Here is a 24,501-nt window from a genome sequence, read left to right as displayed (position 1 = left end):
TTGTCTTGCCCCAGAAAGGATTAGTACACAAGCAACACTCTGTGTTTGTGTACAAACATATATATGCATGTATTGTGTGTTTGTGTGTATAATACGTACTCCCCAAAGTACTTGTTTGATTTGCCAGTTTGCCTCAGAGAGGAATTAATAAGTGTGTGTGTGTATGTGTATGCCCTAAAATTCAATGTTAACTCCTTGCGACTGCTTAGCAAGTCCCTGCAATTCTCCTGGCAAGTTTTTCAGAAGTGGTTTGTCATTGCCTCCATCCTAGGGCTGATAGAGAATGACTGGCCCAAGGTGACCCAGCTGACATTATACCCAGGGAGGACTCAGGGTTTGCTGCTTTCTACCCTGATGTTTTAACCCAGTGGTTCCCAAAGTGGGTGGTACTCTCCCCTGGGGGGCCGTGGGATGCCTTGGGGGGCACTAAGAGGCAAGGGGGGGCAGCAGGGGGGCGCTAAGAGGCGGTAGGGGGGCGTTCAAGATGCCGGTCCCGCAGGCTCACTGACTGCCGGCTACGCAGCCCATTGACTGTTTCATTGCTCTATAGCTGGAGCCTTGAGTACAGAAACCATGCGCGGTGAGCCTTGCCAAGCCGGGGGGAGAGAGAGGTGGGAGGTGGTGGAAAGGGGATGCCTTAGCTTGCAGGCTGCCCTCTCTGGTGGAAGCGGCAGAGGCGCACCAGAAGGCCCAAAAGTAAAACCCTCCCAAGGCTCGCAGTGGAAGGGGTGGGTGATCCAGTGTTAGGGCCCCCTCCCCCGGAGAACAAGGGAGCGTGCAGTGCCCACCCGGCCTCCGCCACTCCAGCCAGCCGGGCTTGCACGCAGGATGCAGGTGAGTGCGGCTGCGGCTCTCCGAGGCGCGTGGCTCGGTTTGGTTCGGCTCTACGTGGCCGTCCCGGACCTAGAACCCTCTGCAGCCCAGTTCTTCCGACCGAGCCCTGCACTTGCTTGTTTGCTTGCTTAGTTTCCAAGCGATAGTTCCCTCCGCCTCCACCAGTCTGGTCTACTTCCGCACACCTTCCCCCTCCTGGATGGAGCGTAAAGATGGGCAGAACGCTTCCACAAAGTTGGGAGTCTCTGAGCATGTGCAGAGTACCTCTCCTTGTTTGGCCCGATAGAAGTGGACCTTGGGTTGAAGCAAAGATGCCAAAGAAATAACTGGGGCAGGGGGCTGGAGAAGGGGCAGAGGGGCAGCTGCATTAAGGAGCAGGAAGATCTTAGCCATGGTTTATTGACTAAGCTGGAATCAAATAGCATGCTAAACTCTAAACCAGAATGGCTGGGTTGATAAATTCAGCCCATGTTTCTCAACCTTGGCAACTTTAGACTTTAATTCCCACTCTGGCTTTGCTCTACTTTTCCAAAGTGCCACCGCTGTCGCATTCTGTCTGTCTGTCTGTCTGTCTGTCCATCCGTCCATCTATCCATCCATCCATCCATTCATCCATCCATCCAAAAGGTCTGCCTGTCAGTCTGCCCGCCTGCCTACCTATCTATCTATCTACCAATATAGATCTATCTATCTATCTATCTATCTATCTATCTATCTATCTATCTATCCATCCATCCATCCATCCATCCATCCATCCAAAAGGTCTGTCTGCCTGCCTGCCTACCTTCCTGCCTACCTGCCTGCCTACCTGTCTTTCTGTCTACCTACCTACCTACCTACCAATATAGATCTATCTACCTACCTACCTACTTATCTGCCGATCTACTTATCTACCTACCTACCCATACATTCATCCAAAAGGTCTGCCTGCCTGCCTACCTACCTACCTACCTGTCTCTCTCCTTATCTAACTACCTATCCATCCATCCATCCATCCATCCATCCATTTATCCATCCATCCATGTTCCCCCCGGCTGGCTTTGTCTACTTTCCCAATGTGCCTGGGTTTTGCACAAGAAGGGACACACATGTCAATGCAATTCAGCAACATAAAATAAAGAGATGCAAATAAAACAATCAAGAATTGGCAAAGCATCTCTAATTAGATTTTATTCACTACTTGAATCTAATCAGAGATGCTTTGCCGATTCTAGTCCAATGACCTGCTCCAGCAGGGTTAGAAGGGAGTGTGTGTGTATGGCTGTCAAAACTCCAAAAACAGGTCAAGTAGCTCTGGGGAGGCCAGTCATAAATTAGAACACCTGCTAAACAACCGGCCATTAAGTGAGGACCACTTGTTTGCCAGTCACCTGGCCATACCCACTATTCACATGACCACCAAACCACACCTACCCAGTCACGTGACCAGCAAGCCACGCCCAGCCAGTCATGTGACCAGCAACTCAAATTAGGCCACACCCACAGAAATTTGAATTCCGCCCCTGGGTGGGGGGCACCGAGGATGAGTTTGTAGCACCAAGGGGACGGTGGACTGAAAAAGTTTGGGAACCACTGCTTTAACCACTACACCCACCTGGCTCTTTTTAATAACATATAATTTTAGGATTTTAATATCTGACAAAGTGACTCCTCCCTCATATACCAGACTGTCAGCTAAGACTTAATGGATGCTGCATCTGTCAGGGATATGGTGTGTGGGAATTCAAAAAGAGGCATGCCATTCCACCCAGGCTCGGTTTTTCTCTTCTAAGTTAGTCAATGATTCCTCTAAGCTTTTGTGACACCTCAGTTTTCCTCTGTTCATCCAAGATTTGGGCTAAATTGGTGCTTCCACACCTTTCCAGTGCAATTTGATACAGCTGCTATACTGGTTTTAGCTATATTTACCAGTTGGCTTGGGACCCCAGTGGAAGAACAGTGCAATGGGTGCGGCTGATTGAATCCCACCTTCCCACCATTCCAACCCCCGCCTTCCCCATATGTCCTTGGTTTTAATATCTGGTTGTAACTTTTTATGTTTTAACTGTGTATCTAACAGTAAGCTGTTCTGACCTAGGCTTCCCCAACAGCACGAAGCTGAGTCCTCATCCTGATAAACCTCTTTTTATTTAATGTACAATGAATTTCCTCTCCAACAAAGTCCTGGCCAACAGTCTTTCAAAATAGTTCCCAATTACAGACCTTTATCAGGCTTGGAGAATGACCAGGCCAATATCTTTCAGACACCGCAATACTTGGCAAGCATGCCAGAATGAACTAATTGTCTCCTACAAAGCTTTACTCCCCTTTCGCTCCTCTTTTATTCTCCAGGTGAGGGGCCATTCACCATCCACCTGTGGCTTTACTCCCAAGTCGGCCCTTGTTTCTCAGCTGTTCCCTTCTTCTGGCAACTCTGCGCATGCTCGCACTGGGAACAGGCCCTAGCTGTTCTTCTGCCTCACTCATGTCTGACTTCAAAGGCAGCTGATAACTGTCAGATGGCCCTGGCCCCATCTTTGCCTGCGATGCAGAGCACTAGTCAAAGCCTTCCCCAGACTCCAGGACTGTCCCATGTTCCTCCCCAACCTCCTCACAGTCCGAATCTGCTGCCAGCTCTGCTGGGCGCTGTCAGGTCACAACATAAGCTGCTGCCCAGAGTTACCCTATGATAAGGTGGGCTCACAATGAATGAATGAATGAATGAATTGATTGATTTTTGTGGCAGACTCAGCTCTATGACATCAGAAGGAGGAGCTTAACCCATTCCTGAACTCTCGAGGCAGCGTGGATGAGAAGAATGAATTTTTAATCTTAGGTGTTTTTGTAGATCTTAACACTATTTCCTTCTTCACAATCATCCAATAGTAAACTAACATTTTTGAAATAGAAAATTTAACTGGTTAGCATGCTAATTGTGCATGGTTTTTTATTTTTACTTAAACTTTCTGTAGGATCCCACAGTTTCTAAAATATTCGGAGCAGAGTATCATTCTGCTATATTAGCAAAAATACTTCCTGAGCACAGATTGGTTCAAGCGCCCAGCCAACCATTAGAATACAGCTGCATGAAAGCTGATTCTTTCTCCCATTGGTTATTCCAACATCCCTCTTGTGCTGTTACAGGGGATCCTCCAGTCAGATTGATTTGGATGCGAAGAAACCTGCAAAGGAATAATTAATTCAATTTTCCCTTTTTGCACATTTTGCACATTTTGCCAACAGTGCAGCTGGATCAGAAGACATTTCCATTTGCAGGATATGAATTCTAGATCCACTTCTTTAAATCAATCTAGATAGAAAAGCCCTTTTGGACCCAAAGGATTTACATACGACTAGTTCATTGGTTATAAAATTGTTAATATTTATCATTTCCCTTGATAGTGAGAAGAGTGACATAAGAAATTTAATTAATAAACAAACAAAAATTCTAGATAAATATATGTAGGCACCATTTGTAACATTCTTGTTGGAAAAGATGTCTTCACAACTCCATTTTTGCACTTGAAAGTTGTTTCATAATTTCTATGTATATATAATATTGCCTTTTGAAAATTATACAACTCTGACAGAAGAGAATGCCTCTAAACTGGGAAATGCAAGCAATCCTTTCATCCTTTTAGTAATGCCTGTGGCAACACAACATCCTGTTATTTTGTGAACCATTTATTTAGATTTTTTAAATACTGTAATTCATCCGTGTTGATTTTAAAAGCAATCTAACGAACAGCTGTATTAATGCTAATTTATCACAACTGTTAATTTTGCATCCAGGAACCCCCTTTTTATTTACTAGGCATGAATGGAGTGCTTATTTGTTTGTTTGTTTTATTTAAAGGAACTGTATGGCTGCCCATCTTGAAACACAGCTGTGAGGCTCAGAGCAACAATAAAAGCCTCAAACTATGAAAGCCATAAAACTGTAAAACGCAACCAAATCTTTAGTGCCTTGGTCATCTGCCTGGAATGCCCCAACAATCAACCCCAAATACCCTTACTTTATCCCAACACATGGATAAAAGGGCAGGTCTTGACAAGAGAAGGATGCTCAATAAGCTAGGAACAGTCATGAAAAAAAACACACTTCTGAAGTCTCAATATAGATGGTAACATTTCAGGAAAGAGACCTGGAGTGCATTTACCCTGTCTGATAAGGTCCTGTGCAGTGTAGGGCTTTAAAAGTGATCATCGGCACCATGAATTGTACCCAGAAGAAAACTGGGATTAGTGCAGCTTGCGCAATAGAGGTATAATGTGGGTGAATCTAGAAGTCCCCAGCTCTTGTGCACACTTGCTGCATTCTGAATCAATTGCACTTTCAAATGGTCCTCAAGGGACCATGCAAAGCACATTGCAGTAATCCAAATAGGAAGAGGCTAAGGCATGAGCGACCATGAGCAAGGCCTCCCAGTGAAGGAAAGGATAAAATTGAATCTATGGAAAGGATCCCCTTAAGCCACGGAGAATGTCTACTCATTGAACAGGAGCTGTGAGTCCAAGAAGACACCCTCCCCCCGCCAAATTGTGCATCAGTTCAATCCGGGAAAGTGCAACCTTATCCAGAGTGAAAGATGTCCTATTACCAGATTTGGAAATGTGTGTGTCTGTGTGTGTGGTGATGGTGGTGGTGGTGGGGAACAAAACCCAAAGCCACTCCATTTTCCCCAAGGTTGAGTCAAAGTTGCTTCCTCTCCATCCATATCCTCACAGCTTCCAGGCATTCAGCCAGCATTATAACAGCATCATCTTCCAAGCCAACATGGGAGATGAATAGCTGTGTATCATTAGTGTACTGATGATAACAGCATTCCATGCTATTGAATGACCTTGTCCTATATAATACTAGTTAGAAGTATTACTTTAAAAAATGCTTAGTTAATTGTATTTCCCTGTTTAACTGTCAGGGAAAGATTATATCAGAGCAGTGACGAGGTCTAGAATTTTAACAAGAATGGAGAAGAGGCTACAGTAAAGATCATCAAAAATCCTCAAAAGACCCTTCAATGGTACCTTTACTTGTGGGGCAGCTCAAGCTGTAAAGCATGGGAAATTCTAAGCAAAGCTTCTATCATGTAATCTGACTGACCACAATTAAGAGAGGCAAATAACGGGAGAAACCCGCTCTTATTTTTCTAACATATCTTACATCTTTTCTCTTCCCAAAAAACACAAACCATTAAATGCCTTTTGAACAATAGCGCAGATAGTGCTTCACAGGGGAACAATTCGTATTAAAGACAAGGAGCTAAACTTTAAATATAAATAACTGCCCTTTCCAGCAATATTACACAGTATACAAAGGCCTTTGTTTATAAAGTTTCCTCACTGCTTCTTGCTTAAAATTCCTGTTTGCTTATTATTCTGCTGCAGTTTGCTTGCTTTGCTATAATAAGCCAGGTTATTAATACAAAGGAGTGAGCAGTATCTGGGGGTCTGGCTGAACAATGCCACACTGGGAACTAAGCCTTAAACAGCTACCCCAGAATGTGTGTTCATTAGTCTAGATAAGGATGAGTGCACTCTGGCAGTTCCTTTCTTAGATCCAGGGTTGTTTTTTTTAAGTATAAAACAACTGTTTTTAAAGAGCTCTGAATCCCTCTGCTGGCTACGCTGAAACAAACACAAGGCAATACTGTATACATGTAATTATGCAAAGTAGCCTCACTATATGAACATTTTCAAAAACCAAATGGATCAAAAACATGCTTAAGGCAGTAAGCCTACTGAAACCTTTTGCTGTGATAGTATTCTAAAATCTTTACAAACTATCACAAATACCTCTCTGGATTTATGGTTCAACAATTGCAGGCAAGTTTGCGTAGAGCATCCATAAATTTAAAAGAACCATAGCACAGAATCTTGATTATTCCCTCATTTTTCAAACACACACAACTCCCCATTTCCTAATGTTAGATACTTCATAATTCCCCCAAAGAAGCTCAGTTGTCATATGCTCAGTGCTATATATGTCAACAGTGCAACATGTTAGGAATTAAGAACCAAAGTTTAAAATACCAGAGGTCTAGATGGAAGGAGGAATTAAATCCGCGAAAAGCGATATTGATCCTAAGGAAACACAAAAACCTCATTTAGTCCCCCAATCCACAGATATAAGCAGAAGAAGAAAAAACGACATGGTTTGGGTACACCTAGCTCAATAGTGTTCCCAGTGGTAAGGCAGTAGCTTTCCAGCAGAGGCAGAGATCCTTCTGAGCCTTACCTGGAGATACCAGGAAACTGGATGTGATGCTTTCTGCATGGAAAGTGCTATGCTATCTCTCTTCTTTTATTTAATTGCTTCTATTCCTTAAGAGGTGTACACATCACTCTAAGTTAAATAATGCTGGGATATTCCAGAATTATTTGGTGCACCTTCTTGACACCAAAATTGGTATATCTATTAGGAGACTGTCAGCTGTCTTAGAAGAGATTTTAAAAGCTACACATAGGCTACTCAGAAAGCACACATCTTTTGAACATTATACTGTACCATGATCTGTTGAAGAATCCAAAAGCTGTTATCTGCTGAAGAATAATTCAAAGCTGCCAGGTATTCTCCGTTTAAGAGAATCACTATAAGATTCGTGGCCACAAGATGGAGTAGCTGCCTAATGTTTCAAAATTTACTGGATTGGTTTAAGAACCAATACAGTTTCTAGATTACAAAAGATATCAAAAAAAAATTTTTTTTTACAAAGCCATTCTTTACTAAAGAGCATGATTACATTAGCTATTTACTTTTCTGTTGGCTTCCACGTTAGATGCATTGTTGGTATTATCACCAGCCTACCTATATGGAAAGCTGCCAAATATTTTCCAACACTCAAATGTATTTTATTTCTTCTACTTGCTAAAGAAAAATTGATAAATACAGGCGTGTTTATTTTTCTGATGACCTACTAGTGGAAGACAAAGGGAGAAAGATGTCTCTCTCTCACACAAAATTTAAAAAGTTGTAGGCCCCCAAATCAAAACATCACAGAGAAGTTGTAGAACTGGCCAGAAAGCAGAGCTTTCCTGCTAACTTGTGTAAGTTACAGGAACTTATGACAGTAATGGAGCCTGCACATTATGGTTCAGCCATGGCAGTTGTTAAGCGAGGTGCCAACGTGATTGCCTCACTTAATAACTATAATCCCTGCTCTCCCCATTCAAGTTGTTAAGTAACCACACAGGTTGTTCAGAGGAGCAAGGGGTGCCTCAGAAGTGGGGGAGGCCCTAGGAGGCCTAATGTGGGCCAAGTTCCAAACAGGACATGGCCTGGTAGTGGGCAGTGGCTGGGGAGGTTGGGGACCCCGTACTAGAAAATACCTTCTACTCCAGTAACAAATGTGAGCAGGTATGTCTAATTTTTGCCAATTAAATAATGGTTTGCCAATTGCCCAGTGGCAGACAGGAAAGCACTCCAGAGGGTTAACATCATTGCCCAGAAGATCAATGGTTGCCCTCTCCCCTCTTTGGAAGAGCTTTATAGCTCCCGCTGCCTTAAGAAAGCTCAAAACATCCTCAAAGATCCATCTCATCCTGGGCACCCTTTTTTTGAACTATTACCATCTGGCAGACGGTACAGGATAATAAAAACAAGGACAAATAGGCTGAAAAACAGCTTCTATCCCAGGGCAGTAATTCTATTGAATTCTGCTGTATAGTGCAGTGTTGGTGTGGTGTCATACCTCCGGTTCAATGGGTGAAGGGTGAAGGATGTGTGTTTGTGTTTATTTTCATGTTCGTGGTCATGATGTGCACTGAAGATGGTGTTTGATTTCATTGTATGAGGTGCAATGACAACAGAGTAAACTAAATTAAACTAATTAAATAAGGTAGTAAAAAAGTTCTCACAGTAAAAAAAATAGTGGGCATCATGGCCTTTGGGCAAAAAACCATCCACAGAGGCCCAAGGCAAGCAACACCTAAGGTTTCTTCCTACCAGAAATGTATGATAAATTCTGCTTCCCTGCCTCCAGTGGCTTGTAAGAAACCAATAAGTAGCTGCTTAATTCTAATGGTGGGGAGTTAAGAAAAACAATGCCTCTCTTGCTACAATAATATTTAGTGCTATTTCATTTCACTGTACAGATTCTTGCCTGGAAGAATGGAAGATTCTTTGCTGGATGTTGATGGCTTAAGGCAGGGGTGTCAAACTCAAGGTTTAGATCTGGCCCACAGAAAACAACAAAGGACAGGCCCATGGTGCCCCTCGAGCTCTGTTTTCATTGGCAGAGTGCTTGGGCCACCACACGAGTGACGTCAAACTGGCCAAGCCCCCCCTGGCCACACACACCCAGCCCCCCCCCCCCCCCCGGTCAAATACAATCCTGATGTGGCCATCAGTGAAATTGAGTTTGACACCCTTGGCTAAGGGGATGGAAAATCCTGGATGTTTGGTATTTCCCCACCTAAGCATTAAAATAACTTCCTCCCTAAAGACTTCCCACTAAAAAAAAAATAGAATTCTTTATTGGCCAAATATGATTGGACACACAAGGAATTTGTCAGTGTAGACAAAAAAAAATATATTCATCAAGAATCATAAGATACAACACTTAGTGATAGTCATAGAATACTAAATAAGCAATCAAATCATACTAGGAAACAAAATAAAATAATATAAATAGTAAAGATACAAGCAACAAAATTATAGTCATAAGTAGAAAAGGAGATAGGTAATAGGAAGGATAAGAAGAATAGTAATACATAAAATACATAAAGCATGGAAGATAAAAAATTAGTCGTGTCTTTATTGCACTTCTCAAGAAAATCCCTCAAGATATGACACATCACAAGCTGTTCAGCACAAACTTTTTCAGTTTAGAAACTGTGATTTCAGATTAGAATTGTGATTTCAAATTCCAATTAGGGTCTCTGCAAGATAGAGAAACAAATAATCTTCCTTTGTAAATCCCAAAAAATTGTTGGTTTCTGACCAGCAGTGACCAGAAATAAATGAAATATTTGGGATACCTGTAGGGAACATGCCCTCCATTCTCAGTGGTAGGTAACTCAATGGTCTCCAGATATAATGAAGTACAGTGACTAATAGCTGCAAACAGCGTTGCCAAGAAGCAGAGATCACTGGACATATAATCCAAAACATCTGTAGAGTTCAATACTGCGTGCCCCTATTTTAAACAAGCAGATTTAAACAAGCAGAGCCTGGGGCTCATGGATTAATCTAAAATGCTGAGCATCAAGGCTGCAGTTGAGCTTCCAGGACAGATCACATAATGAAGATAAACTACAATAATCTAGGAGAGGTATACTGAAATCTCTTGGCTACATTAGCTCCATGCAGAGACAGGTAAGAATATTTCCAAGTTTATTTAACCTTCTCATTCAGTTACTTTACTGAATGTTATGTATTTGTGCTGTTTTATAGATAGAATTCTACAGAAAAAAACACAGAAGGATGAAGAATAGCCAAATCAAGGTATAGGATTTCTTCTCCCCACATCCATTACCCTTTAGGTTTGCTATACACTCCAAAAGTTGTTATATCAGTGTATTGGGTTTCCCTTTCATACCTTTCCTCCAAGTCTATTCCTTATCATCTCCTTCTACAAATAGAGGACATGGCCAGAGATGAATATGAAACATCCAGATTGCTTTAACATTCAGCTTATATTTGGGGAAGTTATCCCATCCCTAAACCCTTCTCCACTGGAAAGATAGCTCCAGGATTTTCCCTCTCGATCTTTCCAGAAAGAATGGTCAGTGAGAATTTTCTCAGCACCATTGCTAGAAATCTCCCACATTTACATGCATTAACTGAAGGAAACTAATGCCTTCCATATTCTAATCAAGAGAGGGATGCTGGTCATGGTGAATTATTTCTAGTCAAATGTTTGCTTTCAACTGGCTGGTGAAGAATTTTAATGTTTTAATTCTGTGGAAATAACAGCGAACTAAAGATGATCCACGAGAAGCAGAGATGATGAATATGGGGGAAAGAGCAGCCGGTGAATAAACTGCCTTCCTGACTTCCTCTCTGGATGGAAGGAGTGGACTTGGGATTGTCCACAGGGCTCCATACAGATGCTCCTGAGACGAGACTTAAAATAATGGTCTCTATTGAATTTCAAAATTCTGGTTGGAAGTGTTCAAAGGGACACTGGGTTCACCCACTTCTTTTCTTAACCATTAATTGGAAATGGCTTGTGGACTGCTTTTTGGATATTAAGAACCCTCAGAAGGACCAGTTTTATTACACTAAATGATTTTCTTTCAACCTGCAGCAAACAAGCTTTATGTACATTTAAAACTTAAAGGATTTTTTTAAAAAAAATTGGATATAAGTAGAAAAAGAGTGATTACAATGTTGATTTTGGAAAGCTTTTAAACAGACTAAGAGGTCAAATAAACTGGAAATAAGATTTTGAAGTAATTATAAGAATACATCCTGTGATTTGCTTAAAATCTTATTAAAATATATAAAGCTTTTGAGTTTACATGTTATAATATCTTTCTTGGGAAAAATGTCCTGGATGAGAGAAAAACATGATAGCAATAGCAATTAGACTTATATACGGCTTCATAGTGCTTTACAGCCCTCTCTAAGCCGTTTACAGAATCAGCATATTGTCCCCAACAATCTGGGTCCTCATTTTACCCACCTCAGAAGGATGGAAGGCTGAGTCAACCTTGAGCCTGGTGAGGATTGAACCCCCGGCAGTCAGCAGAGTTAGCCTGCAATACTGCATTCTAACCACTGCGCCACCACACCTTTAGATAAGAGGAGACCTTGAAGCCTGGCTACTACAGCCAACCAGAAAGCATTAACGGTTAAAGTGAAAGGAGTAGCCCCACTACAAATAGTGTTGCAAGCCACGATGGTTGTTAAGCGAGTCACCCACATGATCATCTTGTTTAACCACCTGCTCTCCCTGATGTGGTCATTATCAACCACGTGGGTCATTAAGCAAAGCATGGGGTGTCTCAGGGGTGAGGGAGACCTTGGAAGGCCTATCTGAGGTGGAGAAGTTGGGGGGGGGGAGAGTTTATATCTGGATAGATGTTCTACAAACAGCAGCCTAGTCATTTGTGATCTTGGAGTTAAAACCCATTCTTTTCCTTGAGGTGGGCCTAATTCAGATCTACTAGCTATGCCAGTCCTGTAGCTGATGTAGCTAAATTTCTGCAACTGCTTCAAAGGGAAGGAGAGGCATCTGTAAACCCATGGATCAAGGGGATTAGGAAAATAGGTCTGTGTTGTCCTCACAAGTCCTATCAGTTTCTAAAGAACTACTTTGTAAAGTTTATGTTATCAAAGTAAATAAGAGAGCTATATGGAATACTCTTGTCTTTTTAAATTTAGATTACTGTGCAAGGTCAAGATACCTTTTTAAACTGCAAAAGAGATATAAGAGTGATGAACTCTTCTCATACTGCTGTTTCTCCCCCTCCCCTTAAAAAACCTCCCCTTTCCTCTCACAGCAGATTTATTGGAAGCATCAAAATTTATATGAAGAAAAAGTAATATCATGGGAAGATAATTTTGAGAGGTAAATTGCTGACAAGGTTAGCATACCCTCCAATGTTCTCAGTGCTGCATTATCCTGACCTCAGCAGCTGTATTTACTACTTTTGCAAAATGCTACATTGATCAGTCCTTGCTGAATTTTTTTATCATCGCATGTGGGCTTTATTCTTCAGGTCCCTAATCATTTATTTGTGGTAACCAAATTACCAAACATCAGCAAACCTCAAAAACAGTTACTAGGCAAAATGGACTAAAAGATATGTCTTTATATCAAAAGGCAGAGAATTTTCTGTAGCCACTGGAAATTCTACTATGGATAATTAGTAGGGACGCTTCTGAAAGGGTTTTTGCCTATTTCAGCTTTATTTTTTTTATTTTTTGGTACTTGCAACAGGAGAATAACGATGGAAAGTGAGACATCATAAAGGACTATAATGTTATTACTGATTGGATACCCCTTATGGACATTTTGTTGAAGAAAGAAAAAAAATGAACTTGTGAGTTATATGTTTGATTATTAGAAAGGGTAGACTATGGAATGAAGGAAATTGTATTGTAATCTTGGATCTGGAGGGCAAAATATAAATGCATTTATAATCACTGTTAAGATCAGAAGTCACTTCTTGATAAACCATTTTTCTATTGTCTTTTTTATTTATTATTTCTATTTTCTTTCTAAAATTTGAACTGTTTTTATGTTATTTTTTTTAACAAAAGTTATAATAAAAAAAGAAAAGTGGGACAATTTCGTGGATGGAGGGAAGCATCAAACTATGCACTGTAATACATTGTGCCACAGTGCACTGGTTCATGCTCTAGGTGCCAATGCTGCTCTTAGTCTATAGGAGTTATTCCAGGACAGTGGCTTGATGAGGGACCTGCCACCATATTATTAGTCGGGTGTACTTCAGTTTTACTTGTCCATCTTGCATGTGCTTCACCTATATGTTTCATATTGGGCCTAGACTGCTTTGTGTCTAGAGTTTGAGCCCCTTGTCTTCCTCATATAACACGGCTGGGATCGGTTATTTTGAAACTGGGCAATGATTTCAGCAGCCTCACAAGTTTCCTGCATGCTTGTTCCTCATCAGTAAATGACAGGGCTCCCACATTTTGGGTTTTTTTGCAGTATCGGATGATCAGCTTTAACCCATGTATAATATTTGACATTTTATCCAACTGTTTTTCTTCCACTGATTCTTCAAAACATGGTGGCTGGTTCATGTGAATCTCCTCCAGGGACCAGTCCAGGCAATCTTCAGGAGTCAACATTGATTCAAAGGAATAGACAAACACACATACACACACACAAACTATGTGAAGAGTTTCCCTAAAAATAGGTAATTTTTGTTTCAAGTAGAAGACATCTTATGCTTTTATTCTTTCTTTCTACAACCCTGTTTTGCTCAGGATTACAACCTTAGTTTTTTTTCATAGCTTCATCTTTTCTGCTTCTCTTGGTCAAATATTTTTCAAATTCCCAGTTGCAATATTCTTCCCCATTATCAGACCTTAACCTCTTAATTTTTCTGTTGAACTTGTTATATATATACATTTAATAAATTTTGAATTTCTCAATTATTTCACAGCCTATGAATGTAACTTGGTTTTCCCACCATTTATTCCGAATAACCATAAACCTCATGACTGGTTTGTTTGAAATTAATTCTTGGAAAATTGTTCAGTGTAATGTAGTGGCAGTTTGTAACAACAAAAAGTCCATTTTAAGTACAATTTTATAGAAATATTTCATAAGATGGCATAGACCAGCAGTTCCAAAAGTGGGCGGTACCGCCCCCTGGGCGGCGGTGGGATGCCTTAGGGGGGCGCTGAGAGGCAAGGGGGCCAGCAGGGGGGTGCTAAGAGGCGGCGGGGGGGGTGCTGGAAGTGAGCGGCAGGGCACAATTCAGGGGTGAGAAAAAATCCCGCTGCCGCCGCGTTTGACGCAAGGCCCCGCAGGATCATCCCACTGACTTGCACGTTAGGAAAGGAGAGCAAAGCCACAGTGGCTTTGCTCTCCTTTTCAAACACCCCACTGCCATGTTTGGGGCGGCGGGGGCATTGCCCCAAATGCAGCATTGGGAAAGGAGAGCAAAGAGCAAAGAGCTTTGCTCTCCTTTTCAAACATCCTGCTGCCTCCATGTTCCACCCCATTGAGCCCCTTGCACCGGAGGCACCTGCCCAAGCAAGTCCAAACGGAGCTGTGCACGAGGTCAATGGGGTGAGCCTGAGAGAGGGAAAGAGAGAAGGAAAAAGAGAAAGAAAAGGGAAAGAAAGAAAAAGGGAGAAAGAAAGAGGGGCGGTGGAAGGAAGGGACAGAAAGAAAAAGAAATAAAGGAGGGAGGGAGGGAGAAGAAAAATAATGAGATATCTATTCTAGTCCAATCACCTGCTCCAGCAGGGTTAGAAGGGAGTGTGTGTGTGTGTGTGTGTGTGTGTGTGTGTGTGTGTGTGTTCTCATAGTTTACCAATACATTTTGGTTTTGCCTTCTTCAGAATTGGCACTGTAATATATTGGGGAAAAGTAATTTTTTAGGGTGGAGGTCTGGTCCAATGGATCCTGTTTAAAGCCTCAACAAAATGTGAGAGCTTCCTGATAGTCTTGGCCATGTTTCGTCCACAAAACCTTTAATTAATAGAAGCCAAAGATGTTTCAATGTGCTGGCAAAGATGCTGGCAAAGGTGTTTCAATGTGGAAAAGGGCCTCTAAACTAGACCTCATTTCAATCTGATGCATCAGGTCTCTCTCTCTTTCTCTCTCTCTCTCTCCCCCTCCCCCCTCCATGCGCCCCTTTCTTTGTCCCTTTTTCTTTCTTTCCCTTTTCTCTTTCTTTTCTTCCTTCTCTCTCTCTTTCCCTCTCTCAGGCTCACCCCATTGATTTGGTGCACCCCTCCACTCGGACTTGCTTGGGCAGGTCCCTCCAGTGCAGCGGGCTCAATGGGGTGGACCTGCGGGGCCGGCACCTAGAACGCGGCAGTGCCAGCACGTTTGAAAAGTAGAGCAAAGCCAGAGGTCGGTAATTTTTGCTGCAAAGAATCACAAAAGCTTCTGGGTTGTGTACAAGAAGGGACACACCAACACAATTCAACAACATAAAATAAAGAGATGCAAATAAAACAGATCAACAAGAATCGGCAAAGCATCTCTGATTAGATTTTATTCACTACTAGAATCTAATCAGAGATGCTTTGCTGATTTTAGTCCAATGACCTGCTCCAGCAGGGTTGGAAGCAGGGGTGGGATTCAAATTTTTTAATAACTGGTTATGTGGGCATGGCTTAGGTGGTAGGCGTGGCCATGTGACTGGGTGGACATGGCTTGGTGGTCATGTTATTGGCTGGATGTGGCCAACTCAATATCACTCACTTCGAGGCACACATCTCCTCGCCTGGCCTCTCATGACTGTGGGGATGTTGCAACAGTTGTAAGTGTGAAAAATGGTCATAAGTCACTTTTTTCAGTGCCATTGTAATTTTGAATGGTCACTCCACACAAGCAAAGTACCAGCAAAGGGGGGGGAAAAAACTCCAGAGACGTTCCTGAGACAGGAAGTCTAGTCCTGCCAAGAATGTAATAAGGATTAACGGAGAGGCAGTTTCTATAAGCAACACAAGAATGTTTTCTTCCTGCCTTATTTACAGGATTAGGCCAGTAATTTCTTCTAACAACCGGTTCTCCAAACTGCATAGAATTTTTTTTTTAAATTTTATTTGGCTTTTTACAAAAACAAAATACAAATAAAACATCTTTTCTGAAAATAGCATGGTCCCATGTTATCACTTCTTCATACAGACACAAAACTCAATTTCATGCTCATTTTTATATTCTATTCCATATCTTATTACCATTTTATATTTTCTACATAGTTTTTCCCCTCTTTTAATTTTCTCAACTTTTTAATTATCTCATCTCAATTCAAATCATTATATTTATACTTTTGTCTGTCCTGTTTCAATTTCACATTATCTTTTCTTATTAAGCAAATTTTTTCCTGTAGTTACCAATTAGAGTATGACACCTTTATATCCTTTAATTTTATCCATTCAAGCTCTTATTTAAGCTTTAATGTATATCTTTAAGATTACAGCATTCAATATAATACATAACTTCAAATCGAGTTCTGCTTGGTACATTCTTAAAATAGAGACTATATTCTTAAAATATTCCATTCCAATTCAATTCTATCATTAATATGCATTAAAATCTTAACATCTTTAACATTTCTTTTCAATTAAATATCATACTTCCTTGGGAACACTTATAAACTTTCCATAGTTAATTCTTTTTTTTCCATATTTCTCACTTATATTTTTATAAATCATTACTGATAATTTAAAATGTTCCCTTTTAATTCTCTCAATCATTTTAATTCATTTATTTATTAACAAACACCCCACTACATTAGAGTAAATATTTTATCCATCATCATATTTTCTAAAATTATTTCTATTTGTAATATAACAATGCTATCTTATGTACCTTTGCAGAATCCCTTTTGCAATTAAATTTTCACCCATTATCTCTAAACAAGCTCATTGTTACAATCCTTATATCTTTTCTCTGTTTCTCCATTTCTTGTTTCTGTTTTTTACAACTTCTTTTCCTTGCCTTCTTCCCCCCTCTTCTTCTCCCTCCCCTTTTTACCCCCTCATCTCTCTACTTCTAACTCTCTCATCTGTAATCCCCTCTTCTGTTGCTTTCTAATATTATACTTATCTTTCAAATTGTTCTTCTTTTTGGTTGTTTTTTCTAGTCTTAAACCTTTCACTCTCTTTCCCCCCTTTTCTTTTTTCTCCCCACTTAAAATTATTTGATCATTAAAGATGGCTTCTTCTTTGTCCCAATCTTCTTGTTTTGCAAGCGTTTCTTGTTGCTTCTCATAGTTCCAGATCTCCATTTCTAAGAATTGAAACACAAAGCCAAAAGTACTTCTCCCTTCTTGTGCATCTTCTTTCCATTTTTTAAGTTCCGTTTTCAGTTCTTCTAAGAGTGATACCATTTTAAAAACTTTTAAACAGCCATCCGGTTGATTTTAGTCATCTAGATGCAAAAACCAAAAATCACCAAATAATCCAAATAATCCAAGGCTCTTTCTACTTGCTTCTTTTTTCCACTTTCTCTTCCTGGGGTTCTATTATTTTGTTACCAAGTTTCAATTAAAATGTATCTTTGAGGAATCTTGTTAAAATTTCAATGTAAGTTCCTTTTAATTACAGTTCCATTCCTTAATTCCAGGCAGTCTCCATTTTTCCAGATCCTGCCCTTTTATTCTTTTTTTTCCCCTTTCCTGCTTTTAAAAACTTTTAAATGTCCAGAAATCTTTATTATCCCTTTGACTTTTATTTTCAGCTTAGATGCCTATTAATGTCAAAGTGGATTCTTTTTCAGTTTCTTGCTTAAGTCTCTTAGCAATCAGTATAAGGAAGGGAAGAAATAAACCCTAATCCTTTCCCTTCTCTCTCTCCTTCGCAGCTTCAAAATCTTCTTTGGGAACAATGCTGTTAAGTTTAAATTCCAGGGTACCTTATTTGTTGCTTTTGCTGTTTGACCTGGTCAACCAAAATTTTCTCTTCTTATCTTCCTCCTGCACATTCTTTTCCGGTCGAGTTCTTCTTTGTGGTGGCCATTTCTGACCACTGCTACAACCGCCTTCGGGAAAGGGAGTAATGGCCAGCTGGTGAGGAGAGATGCGGCTCTCCTCAACCCTGCAGGCAGTCTCCCCCCTCTTCACCACCTCTACGGGGTGGCTTAGCCCCAAAACCAGCCAGCTCGGGGCGCTCCAGCAGTGAGCACAGATAGAAGCCTCGGAGAGACAAGGTTTCGGTCTGTCGCCAAAGCTCAAACCGGAAGTCCCAAACTGCGTAGAATGTTAACAACCGCAAATAGGTGCGAACTGGTAGAATCCCACCCCTGGTTGGAAGGGAGTATGTGTATATGTGTGTGTATGGCTGTCAAAACTCCCAAAACAGGTCAAGTAGTTCTAGGGAGGCCAGTCATAAATTAGAACAGTTGCTAAGAAACCAGCCATTAAATGAGGACCACTTGTATTTGATTTGCCAGTCACCAAACCACGCTCACCCAGTCACGTGACCAGCAAGCCACACCCTCAAATTAGGCCATGTCCACAGAAATTTGAATCCCACCCCTGGATGGGGGGCATTGAGGATGAGTTTGTAGTACCAAGGGGGCGGTGGACTGAAAAAGTTTGGGAACCACTGCTTTAGAAAATAATTTCAATATTAACATTAATAATGCTGGGAATTATCATTTAGCTATCAAGTTGCCTACCTGCATACGTGAGAACTTTAGTCCAAAACAACAAAGCTTTTTTGAAGGATGCAGAAATTGCATTTTCCTTCTAATCTACAGGTAATGCTCAAGTTACAACAGTTCACTTGGTGACCATTCAAAGTTATGAGATAAGCCCCCAAGTATTTACGACAGTCCCAAAATTACGAATGTTGCAGCACCACAGCAGTTGTTCACCCTTACAAATGACTCACAGAGGCACTGCAACATTCACCCTGCCTATACCCACCCCATTCCTCACAATTGCTTCCCCCCCTCCTATTCTGCCCTGCTGGCCTTACTTACCATGAGAAGATCTGTCTCCTCTCTGTTGCGGTTTCTTTGAGAAATCACGCTGCTTCAAAGAGTCCCATCAGCTTACAAACATTTTGAGCGGAAGCTTCTGGGCACCATGATCTTGCAGTACTTCAGGCCCAAGATCACGGCCCTCAGAAGCTTCTGGCCTCTGTGCAAAACCTTTGCAAGCTGACAGGACGCTTTGAGGCAACGCGATTTCGCTCCCTCAAAGCGTCCTGGCAGCTTGCAATAGTTTTGCACAGAGACTGGAAGCTTCTGGAGGCCGTGATCTTTATGTGGCAGAGAAACTGGAGAGGAGACAACTTGCTAGATGTTTGCAAGGTTAAGTGACCTGGCGCAGCAGGGTGGTGGTGGGGAAACAATCACATGAGGTATCTCAGTGGTCAGGGGATGCCTTGGATGGTCTTCAGCAGGTGGCCTGTTCCATCACTAGCCCTTCCTCACATGGGCTTTCCCATCCTGAGATGCCTCATGCATTAGCGAATGTGTGGGCGAAAGCAGAAAGGTTTCACATTCATTTTACATGATTCACTCCAACGAATCCATGGGTGACGAATGTAATTGGTAGTTACATTTGTAACTTGAGGACTACCTGTATTCAACAAGCAATTCCAATGCAAGACTATGTTGCCAATAAGTGATGCCAGTATCAGACTTAGCCCTTTCTGTTAGTATTTGGTATGTTTAAAGGATGTTTAAAGGGCCTGTCAATTATAGCACTGGGCAACTGAAAAAAAGCACTGAAACGTTGGCTTTCCTTCTAAGCCATAATCCTTCTCTTGATGTACACCTCAAGTTCATACCAGTTTTCTGTTCTATACAGTGTCCATAACCGCTGTCCAGTGTCCATAACCATTGCACAATCATCCCAAAGCAAACCTCCTAAGATAGCCTCCTGCAATTTAACCTTTCTGAACACACTGGGACTACACTTTCCAGAATTCTAGAATAGGAACCAATCCTCCCATCCCCTTATCTTCACCATGAGTCTTTGTTCATAGTGCAATAGCCCCGATCAAGTTCTAGGAAAGAATATTTTCACAGCTCTTCAAAGCACTAAGATAATCATCATCATCCTGGGATTTCGAACTCTGTAGCAGGCTCCTCGGGAGAAAAAGCAGCAGGAGCGACTTGTTGGGAGTGACTTGCAACCTTCCCTGCCAGCTTCCCCCATTGTCTTTACTCTGTAGGAAGGCAGCAGGGAAGGTCACAAATGGCAATCACATAATCATGGCTTGCTGCAATTCTGTAATCATGAGCTTGGCGCCTGAGCACCTGTCACAATCACTTGATTATGGAGGTGTTGCAACAGTCAGAATTTCAAGGACTTAGCGTAAGTCCATTTTTACAGCACTATCTATCAATTAATGAATGGATATAAGCTAAGGATTGCTTCTATATGTTTGGATAAAGCTACAGGTATTTAATTATTAAATTTATATCCCCTCTAAAATTTCCCCTCCAAAATGGATTTAAGAGAACCAACAATTTTTTGACCTGCTTTTAACTGACCAAGACCACCACTCTTATCTAGTATTTGTTTTCTATCATCCGATTTATAACTGATATCAGACACTTTATTAAAAAGTAACACTTTCTAGAATAGCTACATGTATAAAGGTAGCATCTAGAGGTGTTACATTAAATGATAGGAAAAAAGCATGTGATTTCACAATATAAAAGTGAAATGAACTCCATCACGCTTTTATCCATTTCTCCTCACCCCCACTGCAAAAGAAATGCAGACTCTTGACTTTCTACAGAATGTTTATCAACATTTTCAAAATTGTCTGGGACTCCAATTTGAGAACACTGAACCGTTTCCTAACAGACCCCCTGAAGGTAAAAAATTTATGAAAAATCCTTTGTTACTCTGGTTTGTGTGCACAATGCCTGTTGTGCCACATCTGCTCATGTTTTCTTTTATGTGTCTTTGAACAATATATTCCATAGTAGAAACACTGTCATATTCCATGGCAGAAATGCTATGTAATAGTTTTAAGAATTTATTGAGCCGTGGTGGTGCAGGGGTTAAAATTCGGTATTGCAGGCAAACTCTGCCCACAGCTTAGAGTTTGATTCTTACTGGCTCAAGGTTGATTTAGCCTTCCATCTTTCTGAGGTCAGTAAAATGATGACCCAGATATGCTGACATTGCAAATCACTCAGAGTGCTATAATAAAGCATTATGGGGCAGTATATAAATATATAAGTCTAAGTGCAATTGAATATATTTGCCTAATGCCTAATTTTCTTTTTTGCCACCTGAAAAAAAAATCATAACCTTTTGTTAGTGATTGCTTCTTATAATATATTTACTGTTGCCCAGAGCTTTATATAACACACCCAGCAGAGAACAACAGTAAACTTTACAGATTTTCAGCAACACAACTGTAAATTCAAGAATGAAGGCCAGAAATAATAAAGTCCTGGAAGATTATTAAGACTTCATGGCTGACTCTCAAAGATGGAGTATATGACTGTTATTTTCTTAGTTATTAAACAGATTATTTCTTAAAAGAATAACAGTGATCCTGTGAAAATACTGTATATATAACTTTCAGGCCAGAAGAAAGAAAATCCTCAGTATGTATTGAAACACTCTTATTGGTTCATTTCTGCTTGGCTATTCCCATTTGTGCAACAGGTGGGAATTGAGCATAGTGAATGGTGGTCTATGAACATAATAAAAAGACTGAATTGAGCCTAGTGCTTGAATCTCAATCCTTGTCTTCTCGCACCACTTACAAGAGTGAATTGCCAATTAGGATTTATGAGGCAGTAAGAAGCCACTGACTGGCATAGAGAAGAAAAGAAAATAAGCCATTGGTCTTTTACTAGCTATGAGATTTCCAGTAATCATATGAGGTCTCTTCCAGCAAAGATAACAATGTACAACATTATGACACCATAATATACCACCACATTTACGATACTTAAGCTTTTACAGTCACAAGTCACACTGGGAATTAACCATGGACAATATTAGTGTGATTTAAACTTTAAAATGTTCACCCATATATTTCAAAGCACATCTTTTGAAGAAAGATCTTTACAAAGTGACCATTATTAAATTTTGTTGCCTCAACAAGTGGCAGCACCTGGCTGGAAGCTAAGCAGGGTGACCCCTAGTTATACTTGAGTGTAAGAACCATCAGGGAATACTGGGCCTGTGCGTTAGACTAAAAAATTAAAAAACACAATGGGTGAAAACAGTGACAATCTGTTAGTACTGTTGCCAAGAAAATTGCATGAATATGTCAAACTTGCTTGGAAGAAACCACCTGCATTGTTTTATTAATAAATCACTATCAGTATGCAATTCTTTCTGTCTCTCACCTCTATTCCTCTCCTTTTCAACTTCATCTTTGTCCAGAAAACATAGTCCTTACCAGTTGTTAGATGAAATAGACACTACTCCACAATAAAAAGGTGTCACAAGATATGTTTACTAGGGTAACAATATAAACCCATTACAAAACTTCTCAGTCACAGAAAAATTCACCAAGGGTCATTAATTTATACTCTGCAGAATCAATTCACAATACAAGTCTGATGAAATAAATTTAATATAATCATCTTAGCCCTAGGCTGAATTATTTCCAAATATATTAATAATTTAAAAATACATTTCCATGGTTATGTTTCGAATCTCCCAAATGCTTGCTGGAAACATTCTGTAAACAGTGAAATTAAAAGGCTAGACACTCTTGTAAAGAGCAAAGGTAGAGATATGAAAACTATTGCAGCAGTTAGAGTTTGAAGATAAAAGATTAAGAAAAACACTTCAATTGTTACTAAATTCTTCATTACTATGGTATCAAACTGATCATATTCATTTTTAAAATATAACAAACAGTATTTTTACAACTTTATATAAAGACATATTCGGTATAAATTACAATTACACAAAATAAATCAATAGAAAGCAACCCAAATTTAGAATACTGTGAGTTATTTATGTAATGAAATTTGCTTCCCCAAATGATACGTTAGCGTCAAGATTATTTTGCTTCATTTTACTGTTACAGATTGCTTTTTAATTACTGTACTAAGATAGAAATGTGTGCCATTAAGCTTAATAATTAGTTTAAATAAATTAATGTGCCAATATATACAACTTACCCAAATTAATATTTTATTTATAGGAACATTTTCTTGCTGCTAAAAACACACATAATCAAAAATAAATGATACTAAACACACATCCTCTGTGTCTGTGCACACACAAACATAAACAGTGTGTTTTTACTATTTGTTTTTGAGAGATGCTTTTTAAAAAATTTTTTAAAATAAATTATATACAAATATTTGCATCTTCGTTTGCCATTTATCATATCGATTATCATTTGTTCTGGAAGAAACACATATTTAAAAAAATAAAAGCCAGCTGTTTTGCTGCAGGGGCAACTTCTCTCTGACTTCTCAGAAAGGACAGAGAATAAAACTAAGCTAGCTGAGGTGTTTCAATATTGCTTTGAGGGAGAGAATGGATACCTTACAAGATAGATTTGGGGTGGATAGGTGGAAGAAATTGCTTGAAAACTCTAGTACTTCATACTGCAAATGCCTATCAACCACCAAACCCCGACAGTGACTGGTGAAGCGAGTACACACCCACAGGCTCTGCCTGGAGTAGAAACAATGGGTGAGGAAAAGAAAGAAGGAAGTCTTTATCTCCGCTAATGGCCAACCCAAAAGAATCCGGAAAATCCAGCAAGAGACAGGAGAGAAAGACAGAAAGAGAAAGCGCTCTCTCCAGCCGCTTCCATCCTCCCTTCAGGGCTGCCTGCCTTTCTATTTATCTACCTGTGGAAGGAGGGAGGGAGGGAAGAAGGGTGTGTGTGAGGGGTGGGGGGCAGCGCTTTACTCACCGAACAAGGTGAGAGCCATCGTCTCGGCTCCGCTACGAGCGGGATCGCCTCGGAGGTTTTACTGAGCCAGACCGGCGGACGGACCGGAGCTCTGCGGCGCTCCCATCAGCGGCGCGCGCCGAAGAGCAGCAGCCAAGCAACAAAAGAGCCGAAGCCGCAGCCGCTTGCCATAAAAGTTATCGCCGCGATCGCCTTTGCCTGCTGACCGAGGGGGGCGTGGGAGGGAAGCGTTCGGGGAAGCTCGGGGCGGCGTAGAGGCTGCGCCGAGTCCCGGGAGGCCTTGGAGGGAGAAAACTTCAGGAGCAGCGGACAGCTGTTGCCTCGCCGAGCGGCGCGTTTGCTCCCTTTCGGACGGCGCTGCTCCCACCCCACTCCGGCTGCAGCCTTCAAGCTCTGGTAGCCATCTTGCTTCGCCACATGACCGGCTTCTCCTTCTCTCCCCCACCGCCCCCCCCGGTCTTCGCGGCTTGCAGTTCCCTGAATGGGTTCCCATGGCAACGGGGGATTGGTGGGCCACCACCTTCCTCCATCCCTAAGCCTCCATCACCCCTCGGAGAGGCAGGCGCCCTCAGCTAAGAAAGACGGGAGCGTGCAGACAAGGGGTCAAGGCCTCTCGGTTGGGGTTGCAGCCTTAAAGCGGTTTTGTTTTGATCACTGAAAGGATGCAAAGAAGGCAGCCGAGGTCTCTGCCCCTCACTGCTCTCTGAACTATA

At 41.1% G+C, this 24,501-nt stretch overlaps 1 protein-coding gene across 1 annotated transcript in view; it reads right to left on the bottom strand.

Annotated features, from left to right (window-relative positions):
* CHN1 (chimerin 1) overlaps nt 1-24,223 on the bottom strand; it is a 109,787-nt gene extending 85,564 nt beyond the window's left edge. The window contains exon 1 of the mRNA XM_026697028.2: nt 23,789-24,223. Coding sequence (XP_026552813.1) covers nt 23,789-23,807 — 19 coding nt within the window. The 5' untranslated portion in view covers nt 23,808-24,223. The remainder of the gene's footprint in view (nt 1-23,788) is intronic.
* Between the last annotated feature and the right edge of the window lie 278 nt (nt 24,224-24,501).

This window comes from Pseudonaja textilis, chromosome 1 (genome assembly GCF_049901715.1).
Source record: "Pseudonaja textilis isolate UNSWEBS1 chromosome 1, rPseTex1.2, whole genome shotgun sequence".
Lineage (NCBI taxonomy): Eukaryota > Metazoa > Chordata > Lepidosauria > Squamata > Elapidae > Pseudonaja > Pseudonaja textilis.
This window is presented reverse-complemented; position numbering and strand designations above follow the sequence as displayed.